Source organism: Trichomonas vaginalis, chromosome I (assembly GCF_026262505.1).
Source record: "Trichomonas vaginalis G3 chromosome I, whole genome shotgun sequence".
Lineage (NCBI taxonomy): Eukaryota > Parabasalia > Trichomonadida > Trichomonadidae > Trichomonas > Trichomonas vaginalis.
This window is the reverse complement of record NC_067203.1, coordinates 10,628,466-10,646,142: the sequence shown is the minus strand read 5'-3', so window position 1 is coordinate 10,646,142 and position 17,677 is coordinate 10,628,466. Positions and strand designations below refer to the sequence as shown.

The 17,677-nt window shown below is 32.6% G+C and overlaps 4 protein-coding genes across 4 annotated transcripts, besides 1 other annotated feature; 2 read left to right on the top strand and 2 right to left on the bottom strand.

Annotated features, from left to right (window-relative positions):
* Positions 1-526: part of a mobile genetic element that runs on past the window's edge.
* A 924-nt stretch (positions 527-1,450) lies between these two features.
* On the top strand, positions 1,451-2,854 carry TVAGG3_0964560 (ankyrin repeat and SOCS box-containing protein 4 family; the record flags this gene model as incomplete). The annotated part of the gene is made up of 1 exon (XM_001325406.1): positions 1,451-2,854. One exon carries the CDS (start codon positions 1,451-1,453, stop codon positions 2,852-2,854), a length of 1,404 nt encoding a protein of 467 aa, XP_001325441.1.
* A 1,043-nt stretch (positions 2,855-3,897) lies between these two features.
* Positions 3,898-7,542, bottom strand: TVAGG3_0964550 (TOR signaling; the record flags this gene model as incomplete). The annotated part of the gene is made up of 1 exon (XM_001325407.1): positions 3,953-7,159. The coding sequence occupies one exon, from the start codon at positions 7,157-7,159 to the stop codon at positions 3,953-3,955; it is 3,207 nt and encodes a 1,068-aa protein (XP_001325442.1).
* Positions 7,543-7,813: 271 nt separating this feature from the next.
* TVAGG3_0964540 (nitrile biosynthetic process) lies at positions 7,814-9,211 on the top strand (the record flags this gene model as incomplete). The annotated part of the gene is made up of 1 exon (XM_001325408.2): positions 7,941-9,086. The coding sequence occupies one exon, from the start codon at positions 7,941-7,943 to the stop codon at positions 9,084-9,086; it is 1,146 nt and encodes a 381-aa protein (XP_001325443.1).
* A 323-nt stretch (positions 9,212-9,534) lies between these two features.
* Positions 9,535-13,542, bottom strand: TVAGG3_0964530 (uncharacterized protein; the record flags this gene model as incomplete). The annotated part of the gene is made up of 1 exon (XM_001325409.2): positions 9,548-11,353. The coding sequence occupies one exon, from the start codon at positions 11,351-11,353 to the stop codon at positions 9,548-9,550; it is 1,806 nt and encodes a 601-aa protein (XP_001325444.2).
* Between the last annotated feature and the right edge of the window lie 4,135 nt (positions 13,543-17,677).

The window sequence follows — 17,677 nt, the reverse complement described above, 5'->3', positions numbered from 1 at the left end:
TTCTTTCTTGATTTTTTACAAAATCTACTTAAAATTATGCAAAGTATGACTAAATAATTATAAATTTCAAGTTAAATTTTAATTTTGATAAATAATTTAAATTTCAAAATATCAAGTTCAGTTCGACTATGTATGTAGTAATTCCTCAATAAAGTGCCAAAACCCTATTAAAATATATGAACATTTTCAACATTTTAATGTTTTTATTTAAAAATTTGATGGAATATGAGCTTCAAACAATTATTATGTAAATAAAAATAATTAAATATATGTATTTATTCGTATTACAACCGTAGTAAGTCGATTCTTCCTTTCTTCTACTGAGTTTTGAATTTGATTTCGAATTGTAAAGAGATTCAAAGGGAAAATACTAGCGGATAAAAACTACCTCCATGAAAGGGTCATAATGGACTCAAGTTGTATTTTTTGATATTTTTTGCTTTTCGAGCCTAAATAGGTAGCCAAGATAATGCCTAAAAATAAGGTTCTAAATTCTGAAGTTTACATGATCCTCTCGTGTGCACCCTTAATTTTTAATTTTGGTAAAATTTTCGATGTCGTATATTTACTCAAATAAAATAAGTATTAGTTAAATATAATTATATGCTGCCATAGTAATTAAGTGTTAAATTCATAATTCTTGCCTATTCAATTTTGATATCAACCCCTTTCGAAAAATTTTCGGAAATTTTTTCTCTCAAAAAGATTTTTTTGAATAAATGTAAAGTTTAGTCGGGATAAAAATATCATTAAAAAAAGGGAATCTGCTAAATGCAACATGGGTAGTATGTATTGGCATCAAATTTTTGGCTTAAAAAGGATGTTTTTGCCAAATAATTAAATTTGAATTGGAGATCTTTTCATCACTCTTGAAAAGTAAGGAAGTAACATGGTCTATAGAGGTCAACAAAGAGGTTCCACGTAACAAATTTTACAAGTCGGTTATCTCAATGACAAGCTTCCATCAACCTTCTTTAGAAACGAGAGCTAGAAAAAATTTCTTCGAAAATTTTTCCGAAAGTTTTTTTTTGAACAAAATTGAATGGTAAGAATCCTGATTTTCCAAAAAAGTAACACCGCCTTCGGCGATATCACTTTTTCCGGAAATCGCAAAATTTCTAACATTTTGAATATAATCGTCTGGATGAAAATCTTATTGGTTTAGACATTGTGTATTTTCGTATCTATGAATTTAATTAAAATTCATAAATTAAATCCGAAATTAGATCCGAAATCTTTGTGATCATTGATTTCGACATGTCTAACATAATATTTGTTTCTTCTAATAAATTTAAAATATAATTAAACTCCTTTTCTTTTGTAAAGTCTCTTATTCAAATTTTTGATAGAGATTCACTCAATATTGAGGCAGAAAAACGATAGGGAGACTTTACGTAGGAAAATGGGTTTATATATTAAAATGCAAATGTGTCCTATTAAAAAATTATTAATGTCCGAAAAAAACATTCATCCAAATAAATACAGCGAACCGCGAAGTATCTTTAAACACTACATTGATTCATATATTGCATTGTATCAGCTGAAAACGGAAAAAGAAGAAGAATTAAAAGATATTTACAAAAAGATCAAAACAGAATTGATTGATTCAATGAAATGCCCACCCAAAAAGATTATTGAAGACATTGGAAATATGTTTTATGCTAATAATCGCTATACAAAATCATATTTATTTCTTGTCAAACTCATTTATGATGATTATCATGTTCAAGAGTTCAGCAATATTCCATTCTTTGCAAATTTCCTGCTTTATAAAGAATATGGAATTAAGTTAGACAAATCTCTTGATTTCGAAAATTTTAAATCAGAAAATCTCGATATCCATAAAGAAGATACAATTTACAGAGCAATTATGTATAATGACTTAGAAAGATTCATTGCGTTCACAGAACTAGATGGATTTGATAAAGATCAAAAAATTGGCAGCAATTTATATTCTGGAAGATATTCATTACTTGAGTTATGCTGCTATCATGGAGCTGTTGATTGTTTCAAGTTTTTAAGATCTAAATTTAACTCAGAAATAACTCAAACATGTCTCAATTTATCATTTTTAAGCGGAAATCCAGAGATCATGAGTGAATGCTTGAAATATCAACAACCAGATAATGAATGCATGAAATATGCAATTATTTCACACAACATTGATTTTGTTACATTCTTGATGAAAGAATACGATATAACGATCGATTTAGAAAATTGTATATGGTATTGTAATCTTGATGCATTTTTAGATTATTTCGGTCAAACTAATGATATTACCAAATGCTTTGTTTATTCAGTAATGTTTGATATACCATCCCTTTGTGAATTTTTCCTTTCACATGGTGCAAATATCAATGAAAAAGTTCAAAATAAAGAAACTTCTCTTCATTATGCAGTAGGAAATAATAGTAAAGAAATAACCGAACTTCTTATTTCACATGGTATTAATATCAATGAAAAAGATAAATTTGGAAAAACAGCTCTTCATTATGCAGTAGGAAATAATAATAAAGAAATAACCGAACTTCTTATTTCACATGGTATAAATATCAATGAAAAAGATAATGATGGAAAAACAGCTCTTTATATTGCAGCAGGAAATAATAATAAAGAAATGGCAGAACTTCTTATTTCACATGGTATAAGTATCAATGAAAAAGATAATGATGGAAAAACAGCTCTTCATTATGCAGCAGGAAATAATAATAAAGAAATGGCAGAACTTCTTATTTCACATGGTATAAGTATCAATGAAAAAGATAAATTTGGAAAAACAGCTCTTCATTATGCAACAGGAATTAAAAGAAAAGGAATGGCCAAACTTCTTATTTCACATGGCACAATAATATAATGCTCTTACATAAGATAATATTTTTTATTTTCTGATAATTTCGAATAAGCATAATTTCCCATTAGATTTTATACATAAAACGATTTTTACGTATAAGTATAGTAATTGATAGTAAATGCCTAACTTATGAAATTCAATTGTTAAATGCAAAATACTGAAAATACCAAAAATACAAACATTTAACAGCTGGTGCCTGGTTGGAGAATCTAAGGTAGTATTATGAGATGAAGCCGGATGAAAGAGAGAAAATGGTGTAAATAATTGTATGAAGTGGGTCGTGGATTGTTTGCCGGATTGACTGTGGTGCTTTCAAGTAGTAGTCAATGGACATTCCGTTTTGGGAACGCCAGACACCGAAGATTTGTGTGGCAAGTGACTCTGGCCGGTGGAAGTAGATGGAGCGGGAGAAGCCAGCGAGCTGGGAAAGGATTGTAAGCTGGATGATAAGTGATGTGTTGGAGCAATAGAACAACTTGATCTCGAATGGCTCTGGACGGGCGCGGTTGACTGTTGTTTCGAGGCCAATGTTGAACTTGATCTGGTCGATTGACTGTAGAGAATAATTGGCAAAGACTTGGTAATTGTGGGCGGAAAACGATAACACGGAGTACGCGTAGCTTGTTTAACAATACATTATTATTAAATCATAAAAAATATTAAAGTTCTCTAGTCCAATATAACAAAAGTTTACATGAGTGGCTCTTATATGTCAACAAATCTCTGTGTACGCTAGATTTTTTATTAATCTACGACTGATTAATAAAATCAGGAATAAAATAAACAATAACATAGTAAATAAACAATAACATAGTAAATAAACAATAACATAGTAAATAAACAATAACATAGTAAATAAACAATAACATAATAAATAAACAATAACATAGTAAATAAACAATAACATAATAAATAAACAATAACATAGTAAATAAACAATAACATAGTAAATAAACAATAACATAGTAAATAAACAATAACATAGTAAATAAACAATAACATAGTAAATAAACAATAACATAGTAAATAAACAATAACATAGTAAATAAACAATAACATAGTAAATATTTAGATTAACAATAACAAACATAATATATAATTTTAATTAATTTGGATAGTTGACATCACCGCGCCATTAAAAATAGCCTCGATGACATTCATTTTCTTGCAAGCTTTGACGTAATCAACTCTATCAATTTTGACATTTGGAAAAGCAGCGTTCAAAATGTTGAAAGATCTCTTTCTTAAATCCAATGCTTCAATACCTTTAGTATGCGCAATAACTAAAGGAGCCCAAGCAAGGGATTCTATTCCAACAGCATTTTCAATATTCATCTGTTTCATTGTTTGTGGGAATCTTATATCAAAATCCATGACATTTCCATTTCCCAAAACAACGAAAAACTCTTCTGCAGAGTGCAATGACTGGTGAATACATGTTACTTTCGATGGAGTATTAATAACAATAGAACTACTATTGTTTTGCCTCAAATCTATAACTCTAAAATCGTCAGACGCGATAAGAACAGATTTTGATGAATTTCTGTTCAAACAAATGTTATTTATACAAGAATCACAGACATTTAAGTCATTCAAGAAGTTGCAACTAGATATATCCCATCTCCTTAATATTCCCTTTGAGCAACTACAGAAAAGATTCATCTCGTAATGAGAAAACTTATAAGAACAAAACAAATCTTTTTGATTTTTTTGACTTTCGTTTTGTAAAATCGAAAACGAATCAATAACTTTCGGAATAGGCAATGTTATATTATTAACAAATGATACATCACCTCTACTTGTTGTCAGCATCACGCTTGATTCAGACATCGGCAGAAAATCCTTGAGATTTTTAGGAGAAATCGCTCTTGAAAAGAAATATTGCCAAGGAAATTCGAATTCTATTTCATGACTTGTTGTATTTCTAACAAGAATGTTTCCTTCAATATCTCCACATATAACTTTGTTACTTAAGAAGAAAGGTTTCGTAACAATCTGTTTGTGGTGTTTGTAATGATCGACTTCAATGAAATTGTATTCAGATGAAGCTTTATCGATCAAAGGAGCTGAAATTATGTCTTCTCGTTCTCTCTTCGCAATGCGCGTTGACTGAAGACAGAATGGAGGCATAGTGTAGTTCTCGAATTTACTAAACTGACTGGCTAAAAATGAATGTATCGAGCCAATCAAAAGTGAAGTGGAAAATCCAGTTGGAGCTTGAATTTTTGAGTTGACTGTTGAAAGGAGAGCAGTTGCAAGGTCACAGATTTCTTGGTGCGGATCATTGATTAATATCTTTAAGTATTTGTTACAAAGTTGAAGAGATTTAGAATATTCTTCCGTGAAACAATTTTCACTTTCCAAAAATCTTTGTAACAAAATTAATATTTCTGTTCGAACAATTATTGATGGATCATTCATCGCATCATTACTCAATCTTTCGAAGACACTTTCAACATATTCTGGTATTTCACTCTCAAAGTCAATGCCGGATATCTGTATAGCAATACAAACAGCACGGATTTCTGGGTTGTCACTTTTTTGTAAATTTTGAATTTTTTCCAAAATTCTGAATTCTTCCATTATGTTTCTTGGCTCAGGAACAAGTTGTAAGAACTCAGATAGATATAGAATAGCCCAATAAGCAACAACCATCGAACTAGATGATATCGCGTCAACTAATATCTTAAAGATTTCAGGTTCTATGTCGTTTGCATTGTCTCCGTACTCCATATGCATTCCGACTGTCATCAGGACTAACGCAATCAACAAATACCGCTCATCCTTTATTGTTTTATATGTCTCAAACAAAGGATTTCGGATTTGTAAAGTTGATTTCGTGAAATTTCTGATGATTGAGTCTGTTGTCAACGCGTACGACTGCATTTTAGCGAGGCAATATGCGACAGGGAGTAAGAGGTCGTTGTCCATGTTGTACGGCATCGAAATCATGATCGGCATCATGCCAGAACAAATCACATTTCGAATTGTTTCTTCGCCAATGTCAATGAAACGAGTAACCGCTTTGATTCCCGCTTTGGCAAGCGATGGATCGGATAGAATAAGTGGTAAAAGGGAAATTTCGTTTGGAATCGTCTCGAAAACTCTGATATCTAGGATATGTTCGATTGCTGTTAGAGCATCTGCAAGGAATGATGAGAAATCACCTGAAATGGTGGCTTGAGGAACTGAAATGTTGCTGTCCATTTGAGTTAATCGTAATAAAACGCGATCCAAGTACAAATCGAAGTATTCCCAAAGAATGTGCTGTGAAAAGTCGGGTATTGCCGGATAACACATGGGTTTGAAGCCAATTTCGGCTCCAATTCTTCTGGCAAGACAGAAATTTACAAATAATTTTCCGACTTTCGCGTCTCTGAAGAAACAGTTGTATAGCATGTCGGCAGGAATCATCGAATATGCCATTGCATGCACCAAAGTAGTAAGTAATCGTTCAATTTCGTAAGCAAATGAGTGTAAATGAGGTCTGACACCGTTTTCATCGCTGAAATAGCTTAAAGGGAATTCGTGTAATCCACCTGACGTAAAAGCGTAGAACTGTCTTGATCCCCAAAGCATAGCAACAAAAGCAGGGGTTAATAAACAGGAAGTAAAGAGATCTGACGGCAAACCTATTCGATGTGGTAGATTTTCTTTCGGACCGCATGAAAAGAAACCAAATCTGTCGCTTTGTATCGTAGGATCTGAAAAATCATCAAAAAGTAAACCGGAAAAATCTGCATCAAAGATGAAGCACGATGGTAATGGCATTGATGTAATCAATTGTCTTGCTGTAATTTGATCTCCCCCAAGAGATTCATCTGGTGACAGCATAATTCCAGATGCTGATATCGGTTCAGGGGCACCATGACCATTGTATATGAATAAACATCGTTTGTTGTGAGGAATGTGAGATAACTCCTTAAGTTGAGTAAGAATTCGAGTTGGAGAAGGATCTGATAGTCTTAATACACTTTCTTGTGCAAATTGTACGAGATTATGACATATTTGATATGATACAATATCAGATATTGATGCCGGATCTCTATTCTTCATATCAGTCCAGCAGTAGTGGCGAGATGAGAGCTCTAGACCAGACCATCGCATGTTTCTCTCGAGATGATATAAAGATACAGCAACTATTCCAACTGATATGTCAGTTCGAGTAGCGTTTGTATCAAAAATTTCAGGTCTGACATTAATCACAGAGTGTAATGAATGCCTCCATAGAGAGTAAGGATTAAGCGCCAATAAATCTGATTCTTTAAGCTTCTTATCCTTTTTAGTTCTGAAGGCGAAGTCACTCATCTCACCCACCTTGTCACTTTTCGAATCTCAGAAAATATGCCTTATTATTCTGAGCCAATTCTCTAAACATTTTGTTCGGTTTTGAATACATCACAGTGAAAATAGCTTAGTAGTTGTATCTCTATCTCAACTATCTAATGATGGTAAGCGATATCAAAAATATTCTCATGAATGATATGTTGATTACGCCTATATATTTGCATGATGCCCTTAGAACATACTTGATATTCTAAATAGTTAAAACATAGGGTATAAAAAGTTCATTTAGGCGCGAATAAAAATCTCGATTGATTGATTTTGAAGAATTAAAGGACAATTGACCTCAAAACCAATCTATTTTCCTTTTTATATCTTAATCGTTTGAATGAAACCACAGACCTAACACGAAATTTTCCAAAAGACTTTAGATTTATAAAATTTTCCCTGTAAAGTATTCAAAACAGAATTTTATCATTTAATATTTAGATAATCATAATCCTAATCCAAAATCCCATTTTTCAATTTCAGTTCTGATTTTATCTGAATTGTCATCATTCAATCAAATTTTATTGATATTTTTTTGCCATTCAGAATCGCAATGAAACCTGAGTTTTCCCAAATTTGATGAGTTAACAAATTTTTATAGAAAATTCAATTCATAAAATTAAAATGCCGCATTGATCGGGCAATTTGAAAACAATGTTTTGATGGATAAATAATTGAACCCAATCATAACTTTGAAAAGCTTACAACGTAAATTTTTCAATAAAATTGAATAGTTGTAATTTACAAAATTATTGAAATGGGTGCATTCACAAGCGAAGATATTCAGGCATACCAAGCGCATTATGCTATGCCAAAGCGCCCACCAGGCTATCAATCCATTCGAACTAGCAAGAAAAATACGATTTCGATCCAACAGGCAGTTAGGAAAAATGCCGGTGTCTGGTGCATTCGTAACTTCGACTCTTTAACACCATCACCGCGTACAGGACACTGCTCTGTATTTGGTCCCCAATTTAACTATGTTGTTGTCTGTTACGGAAATACTCCAACAGAACAACTTCTCAACGATTTTTGGTATTTAGATTTAAACAGCAATAAATGGACTCAAATTAATGTCCAAGATGCCGATTTGCAACCTAGAACTGGAGCGCGAGCAGTTCTTATTGGCATTGATCTTTGGATTTTTGGAGGAACTACCGAAACAGCATTCCTAAACGATCTTCATGTTGTTAATCTTCAAACAGGTGCTGTAACTCGTCCACAAACTACCGGAGATGCTCCTACAGCAAGAACTAATCATATCATGGCATACAACAAAGGAAAAATCATTGTATACAGCGGATCAGATGTCACTGTCCTTTCCGATATGTATATTCTCGATGTCGAATCCCTCCATTGGACCCAAGTTAACTTAAATGTTGGAAGATCTGGCGCATGCTCAGCAATGATCGATAATAAGCTTTACATATATGGCGCATCGCAAACACCAGGTTTCTTAGTGTTTGATTTCCAGCCAAACGATGGATACATCCAAAAGGTTTCCGGAACATGTCCTCCATCTACAGTTACGAACGCTACTCTAGTTCCGTTTGACAACTATTTGCTGTTGATAGGAGGAGAGACGCGCGATGATACACAGGGAGACAGCCAATTCGCCCCAATTTACGTTTATGATATTGAAAAATCCCATTGGGACATTTTCAACATCCAGCCGGATAATGTTACGACATTACAGCACGATGGAACTGTTGATAAGAACGGAAACTTCATAATTCCAACAACATCTCAAAGTACTTCTGTTTACAACGCAATTACTCGCGAAATATCTATATTCTTGGGAACACCAGGATTAAATCCTCCGAATCAATACGTTATCGTTGCTGCAAACGCTTTATCTTCTTTACATATGCAGAAAGACCTTCTTTCAATGCTTTACAGATAATACTAACATCCTATTTGGAACTTATATTGTTATTTTTACTATTTTATTTAGATGAAACAAATATTATTAAATATATTATTTATAATTTGAGATCGAACAATTACATTAATCATTTTTTATGTACCAACAAATATATCTCATCATATTTCTATGGAAAATACAAAAATATTAAAATAAATTATATTGTAATTTTGGTTTTATAGAGAATTCAGATATTCTCATAAGATAAATTAGCAGTTCCTTCAACTATATGATTAAAATTATCAATTGAAATCACCATATTAAGTTAGATTTTCAAAAATTTAAAAATATTATCTTAATGGAATCAAACAAGTGTATTCTATTGATATACAAATGTCAAATTTTTGAAGTATTGGCTAAAAAGACTCTTATATAATTAAATACAAAATATTATTTAAATTTTATACATATATAAACAAAAAAATATAAAAAATACAATATTAATCGGATGATGAGATATCGAGACTTCTTAGTGACGGACCAATGGATGTTGATTTCGATGTTTCTGAACCATCCGAGTTTTGTTTTCTTTTGCGTCTTCTTGGAGATTGTGGAGGTGTGTTTTGTTTTGGTTTCTTCTTTCTAAGAGGTACTACTGATGATGAGGATGTATTGGATGTTGTAGATGATGCTACATTTGATGAAGAATCTGAAATAGATGGAGTAGAAAGATTTGAAATTTCACTTGTTCCTGTAACAGATGAAAAATCTTTCTTCGAATCACTCTTTGTTCTCATTGACAATGATGAAGAAGCAGTTGATGACAGTGAATAATAATTCGATTCTGAACCATTATTATATGAACCAGATCTAGAGTCATCTCTTTGTTCTGAATAATAATTTTGTTCCGAACCAGATTTTGTGCTTTCTTTTGATTCTGATGTAGATAATGAATAATAAGGATGTTCTGAGATTTTACTTGATGAACCTGATTTAGAAGAGTCTTCTGAAGCAATTTTTGCGCTTGAAGAATTCGACTTCGTCGTCGATTTCTCATAAGATATTCCACTGTAACTTGCTGAATTTTCTTGATCAAAAATGTCCGAAACAGTTGAATCAACTGATCGTTTTCTCTTCTTTCCATGATGTTTAGAAGAGCTACTTGATGAAATAGATTGAACATAGGATGAATTATATTGTTTTGCCGATGGACTTTGAGGTTCTTCCTTCCTGAATTGCCTCTCAAATTCATTCATTTCCATTGCTTCGATTTCTCTCTTTGGAGGTTTCGGTAATTTCATTGGCTTAGAGTTGAGAGATGTTCTATCAATTGTATCTTCAATATCATCGAAAACAATCTTTTCTGGTGTGATTGTTGTCGAATCTGTTTCTGTGTTGTAATCATTAGTTTTCGTGTTTATTTCTTTAGATGTTTCTTCATCAACAGAAGGAGAATTGATTTCAACTTGTTCCCAAGAATAATAACCATTATCAGAAGATTTGATGTTCTCTTCTTCTGAAAAGTTCTTACTTTCAAGGGAATAAATGTAAGATATAGATTGAGTTGATTCTTCTTCTTCTGAAGTCGTTGATGGTAAAACAGATTTACTCTTTGTTTTAATTGATGATGAATCTGTTGTTTCTTGAGATGAAGGTCTACTGATTGTTGACTCAGAACTCTCTGTTGTTGTTGCTGTGGAAACAGGAATATCTGAGTCAATTTTCTCTTCTTGTTGATGGTATCTTCTTGAAAACTCCTCGTGATCAAATGAAACTTCGCTTTCATCAACTAAAGGAGGTGCTGGAGTTATGACGCTTTCTTCAAGAGGAGTCAATGATGAATCAAACTTTGCACTGTCAAACTGTTTGTCTGCTTTCACAGCAACATCAGAATGCAATGATTCTGGTGGTAAATCCATTCCTGATGAAGATGTTCTTGTTATAATTTGCTGTGATTCTAAATTCGTTTGCAAAGATTTTTCTGAATCAATGTTCGAAGCAGATTTTTCGGAATAAGAATTATCAATGAAATTCGAAGCCAAATCAACAGTGTTATTCGGACCAACAGTACTATAAACATTTTGAGAACTTACCATTGTTTCCAATGATACTGAAGCTGTTTGTGATGCTGTTGATGGTTTTTCACTTTGAACTGTATTCAAAACGTTTGATTCCGATGAAGAAACAACTGATTCTATTTCTTCTCTTTCTTTGACATCAGAATCTTCTTTTTCTGTTGTTGAAGATGAAGAAACAGTTTGTTTAAGTGATGATCCAATTGAGATATCACTTGTTACATCAGCCATTGCTTCATTATAGTTCATGATATGCTCCTTTTCTTTCTCTGACTTTTGTTTTGGAACTTGATCTGTTGTTGAAGGGGAAGAAGAAGCAAACAAATCATTGTTTTGTTGGATTTCAGGTGCTTGATGATGTTTCTCGCTCAGTAATGATTCCGCTGTGGAAGAGAAGTATTCTTCTGTGTCAGGAGATTCTTCTCTCTTAGAATTTAATTCAGTAGAAACTGTTCCTGATTCAGAAACTTCATTTTCAGAATCAGAAAAGTCACTGTCAGAGAAAACTGATGCGAGAGGTTGTTCTTCGTTGTCTGAAACAACGGAGAAGTCATCAACAACTGCATAACTCTTCGATAGAATGGAGATATCTTCATTAACAGAAGATGTCGAAGATGAGGATTCGCTTTTCTGCAAGCGTTTCCTCGATCGAGTACTCAATAATGATGGCTCTGTCCATTGTGATGAATATGTCTGAATAGACATTTGTGATGTGTCTAAATCAGGGATATTTGAATATTCTGTTGGTTCTTCCACTGATTGATGAATTGATTTAATTGGCTCATTAATTGAAGAACTCGACTTCGACACTTCTGATTTAACTCTCCTTGAACTTTGACTTGAAGAATCTCCTTCATTTGGAGCATTATGGGATGAAGAACTTGTTGAAATGGATGATTCTGTAACTGTTTCTGTTGGCTCATAGCTGTTGACTGATTGAACAGCTGAAACAGAACTTGGCTCCGCTTTGACTTTTTGGATACTTTGTTCTGATTGTGTTGATTTCTTTACTTTTCTCTTCTTCTTTCTTGAAGAAACATCACTTTTGATTGAAGAAAGAGACTCGGTCTTTTGATTTGTATTTGAACTTTCTTCTCCTTTGGTTTGCAATGAAATAAAAGATCCAGAAGAAAGTTGTGAAGAAAGAGAATAATATGAATTTTCTTCTGACTTTATATCAATGCTTTGTGATGATTTAGAAGACTTCGATCTGTGTTTGATCCTCTTCTTTGAACTTGATGTTGAACTTGTAGAAGATGTTTCATTATTCGATTGTTCATGATTCGATTTTGATTCAGAGATCGAAGAATTGGATTCATAAGATGAAGATAAAGATTCATTCATATTTGATCTTGCTCTTGATTCTGATGATGGTTCAGCTCTGTTCTTGTGTTCTTCTTTATTGGATATCTCTTCAATATCAACTGGTTGGAGATTGTTATATTGGATTGAAGAAAGAGATTCTAATTCTGATGAATCATTATCATTCGAATTTGAAACTAATCCTTCTGTTCCCAAAGAAATATTTGTATCAGAGTATGTTGGAACTGTATCTGTACTCGTAACATTTCTATCTGTTTCAATTTCTTTGATATCAGAACTTTCAGAAGTCTTGATATTTCGTTGTTTAACTTCATCTGATTTTGTAGTTTCTTCTGAAATAATATTACTTGCTCCGTGTTTTGACAATGAAACAGAAGTATCAGAAACAGTATCATTAGTTGATGACATTGATTCTTGTGGAACAAACTCTTTTGATTCTGACTTTGGTGCTTCTTTGTTCTTGTATTTCTGCTTTTCAGTCATTTCTGATTTCATTGATTTTTGTTTTGACAACATTTTATCTTGAGATTCCAATGACAAAACATCAGATTCTGTTGTTGTAAATGTGTTCTGTTGGGACTGAATAGAAACAGTTTGTGTATTAGTGTCTGAATATGTATTTGTTTCATTTGTTTCTGGTTGTTTTCCTTCAGTCTTTATTGAGAAAGAATAACTGATTGATTTTTCAGATTTCGGTTTTTGTTTCAGTTCTGATGAAGATGATTCTGATTCATCATTTGATTGCATGTGTTTACTGTAATCATTGCTCATACTACTAACTGTTTCTGATTCAGAAGATAAACTAGAAAGATGGTATCTTTCAGAAAGTTTCGAAGTTGGTGCCGAAACATTTTTATGTTTAATTTGTTCAGTTTCGCTTGAATTTTGTTGTTGATTTTGTTTGATGATTCTCTTGTCATCACTTACTAATGATTCCAATTCTCCTGTTGATGTTGTTGTAACAGTAGCCAAATCAGAAGCAAGTGATGATGATTTGGTTTTATCATCAGCAGAATCAAACAAAGAATATGATCTTTCTTCTTTTGGATCAGTAATGATTTCAATACTGAGACTTTCTGATGGTTGTTGAATTGAACGCGATTTCTTTTGATTACTAATGTAAGAATCAGTAATTTTATTTGATTTCTGATGTTTACTTCTTGATTCACTGATATCACTTTCAGAAATTGATGGGGAACTTAAATTGGATACAAATTCTCTGCTTGATTCAATAGATTTCATTGTATTCTCTTTTTCGCGTTTCTTGTTTGGTTTGTCTTCAATTTCTTTGCTTTGTTTCTGAGGAGATTGAGCAACTTCTTCACTTTCAAGTGATCTTAATTCACTGATTTCGCTACTTCCTGATTCTGAATCATCTTCAATTGCATTACTTTGCATTGATATTTCACTGCTGAGAACATAAGAATGTGATGTACTTGATGATGGCTGTTTTGATGATTTCGATTTCTTGAATGCATCTAAATCACTTTCAAGTGTTGAAGGAATTTCTGATTCAGAGGTTGTTGAAATATTCCTTGATATTTGTTGTTGTTCGGATGAAGAATCGGAAATTTCATCAGCCATTGAATGATTACTTACACTGTTGCTGATTGATGAAACTGTTTCTGTTGAACTATTAACACTGTCAATATATTTTCTTGACTGACTTACTGATGAAGGAATATCAGCTTGTTTATTGTTCTTCTTTGGTTGGTCGTTTTCTGTAGTTTCAGTTTGTTCAATGTTTTCTACTGCATCAGAAACAAGTGAATCAATTGTTGATTCAGGTAAATCTGATGTATCAATTGATGATTCATTATTTCTTGATTGAAGAGAAATGAGAGATTCGGCAGATTTCTCTGAAACGGTTGATGAATCAGAAGATGATGATTTGACTGTTATGATATCAACAACATGTGATGATTCGGATTTAGTGGACTTAATATCACGCTTCTGTGGAATTGAAGAATCTGAATCATTAGAATTTTCTTGCATGTGTTTACTAGTACTTTGTGAAACACTTGATGCTGTTTCTGATGATGTATCAACACTGCTGTTGAATTGTCTATGACTATCAACTGAATCTGGACTTTCAACTTCTTTATATTTAGCCTTTTCTGAAACATTTGATTTGCTTTCTTCTTTCTTCTTTGGCATCTTGTTTTCTGAAACTAATGAAAACTCAGACTCTGTTTCATCTGAAGATTGAATAGAAACAATGTTATTAGAAATTAGAGAAATTGTTTGTTCTGATTCAGGAACAGATTCAATCTCAGACTTATCTGATATATAATCATTCGTTAACAAGTTCTGAATTGTTGATTCTGATTTAGCTGCTTGTTTATTAGACAAATCTGTATTTACCTCGTCACTTGAAACAACTGATTCACTGTTTGATTGCATATGTTTGCTAACACTTTGTGAGACTGATGATGCTGTTTCTGATGACGAATCAACACTGCTGTTGAATTGTCTGTGACTATCAACTGAATCTGGACTTTCAACTTCTTTATATTTAGCCTTTTCTGAAACATTTGATTTGCTTTCTTCTTTCTTCTTTGGCATCTTGTTTTCTGAAACTAATGAAAACTCAGTTTGAGTTTCTTCTGATGATTGGATGGAATCGACATTGTTAGAGATGAGAGAAATCGTTGTATCATGTTCTGATTCAGATACATAATCACTGCTTGAGATACTTGATCTACTTTTACTCATGATTGAATTTTGAATTGTTGATTCTGACTTTCCAGCGTTTTTATTGGATAAATCTCTTTTGACTTCTTCACTTGAAACAATTGATTCATCGTTAGATTGCATGTGTTTTCTTTGACTTTGTGAAACAGATGATGCGGTTTCACTTGTACTGTTAACACTGTCAATATACTTCCTTGATCTACTGAATGATTTTGGATTTTCAATCTCTTTGTTCACTTTCTTTGATTTTTCATTAGATGAATCTTTGGATTCATTATCTTTTCTTTGACTTGCATCAGAGACAAGTGAATCAATTGTTGATTCGGGAAGATCTGAGGTGTCGATATAATCTGAACTTTCAACAATAGATTGCAGTGATGCAATAGAATCTGCGGATTGTTCTGAAACTGTGGATGACTTTGATGAAGATGATGATTTAACTGTTCGAATGTCATCAACATGTGATGATTCCGATTTAGTGGACTTAATATCGCGCTTCTGTGGAATTGAAGAATCTGAATCATTAGAATTTTCTTGCATGTGTTTACTAGTACTTTGTGAAACACTTGATGCTGTTTCTGATGATGTATCAACACTGCTGTTGAATTGTCTATGACTATCAACTGAATCTGGACTTTCAACTTCTTTATATTTAGCCTTTTCTGAAACATTTGATTTGCTTTCTTCTTTCTCTTTGGCATCTTGTTTTCTGAAACTAATGAAAACTCAGACTCTGTTTCATCTGAAGATTGAATAGAAACAATGTTATTAGAAATTAGAGAAATTGTTTGTTCTGATTCAGGAACAGATTCAATCTCAGACTTATCTGATATATAATCATTCGTTAACAAGTTCTGAATTGTTGATTCTGATTTAGCTGCTTGTTTATTAGACAAATCTGTATTTACCTCGTCACTTGAAACAACTGATTCACTGTTTGATTGCATATGTTTGCTAACACTTTGTGAGACTGATGATGCTGTTTCTGATGACGAATCAACACTGCTGTTGAATTGTCTGTGACTATCAACTGAATCTGGACTTTCAACTTCTTTATATTTAGCCTTTTCTGAAACATTTAATTTGCTTTCTTCTTTCTTCTTTGGCATCTTGTTTTTGAAACTAATGAAAACTCAGTTTGAGTTTCTTCTGATGATTGGATGGAATCGACATTGTTAGAGATGAGAGAAATCGTTGTATCATGTTCTGATTCAGATACATAATCACTGCTTGAGATACTTGATCTACTTTTACTCATGATTGAATTTTGAATTGTTGATTCTGACTTTCCAGCGTTTTTATTGGATAAATCTCTTTTGACTTCTTCACTTGAAACAATTGATTCATCGTTAGATTGCATGTGTTTTCTTTGACTTTGTGAAACAGATGATGCGGTTTCACTTGTACTGTTAACACTGTCAATATACTTCCTTGATCTACTGAATGATTTTGGATTTTCAATCTCTTTTTCACTTTCTTTGATTTTTCATTAGATGAATCTTTGGATTCATTATCTTTTCTTTGACTTGCATCAGAGACAAGTGAATCAATTGTTGATTCGGGAAGATCTGAGGTGTCGATATAATCTGAACTTTCAACAATAGATTGCAGTGATGCAATAGAATCTGCGGATTGTTCTGAAACTGTGGATGACTTTGATGAAGATGATGATTTAACTGTTCGAATATCATCAACATGTGACGATTCCGATTTAGTGGACTTAATATCGCGCTTCTGTGGAATTGAAGAATCTGAATCATTAGAATTTTCTTGCATGTGTTTACTAGTACTTTGTGAAACACTTGATGCTGTTTCTGATGATGTATCAACACTGCTGTTGAATTGTCTATGACTATCAACTGAATCCGGACTTTCAACTTCTTTATATTTAGCCTTTTCTGATACATTTGATTTGCTCTCTTCTTTCTTCTTTGGCATCTTATTTTCTGACACTAAAGAAAATTCTGATTCTGTTTCAACTGTAGATTGAATTGAGTCGATTTTATTAGAGATAAGCGATATCGTTGTTTCTGGTTCTGATTCGTATTCATAATCGCTACTCGAGCTGATTGATTTCCTTTGACTCTTAATTGAGTTCTGAATTGATGATTCAGATTTAGGAGTGAATTGTTTCTTCAAATCTTGTTTGGTTTGTTCTGTGGAAACTGGGGATTCATCGTTGGATTGCATATGTTTACTTACACTGTTACTAACTGATGATGCTGTTTCACTTGTGCTGTTGATACTATCAACGTATTTTCTTGATTTACTAACAGACTTAGGATTTTCCATTGGTTTGTTAACTTTCTTTACTTGTTCTGTAGTATAGCTTTCACTTTTATCTTTCATTGGTCCACCATCAGAAGCAAGTGAATCCAATGTTATATATGATAACTCTGATGATTCGTTAGATTCTGATTTATCAATAGCAGATAGAAGTGAAGAAATTGTCTGAGCAGATTGTTCTGAAACAGTAGTTAATTCAGAAGTAGAACTAACTGTTTTGAGATCTTCAATGTTGGATGATTGAGATTTGAC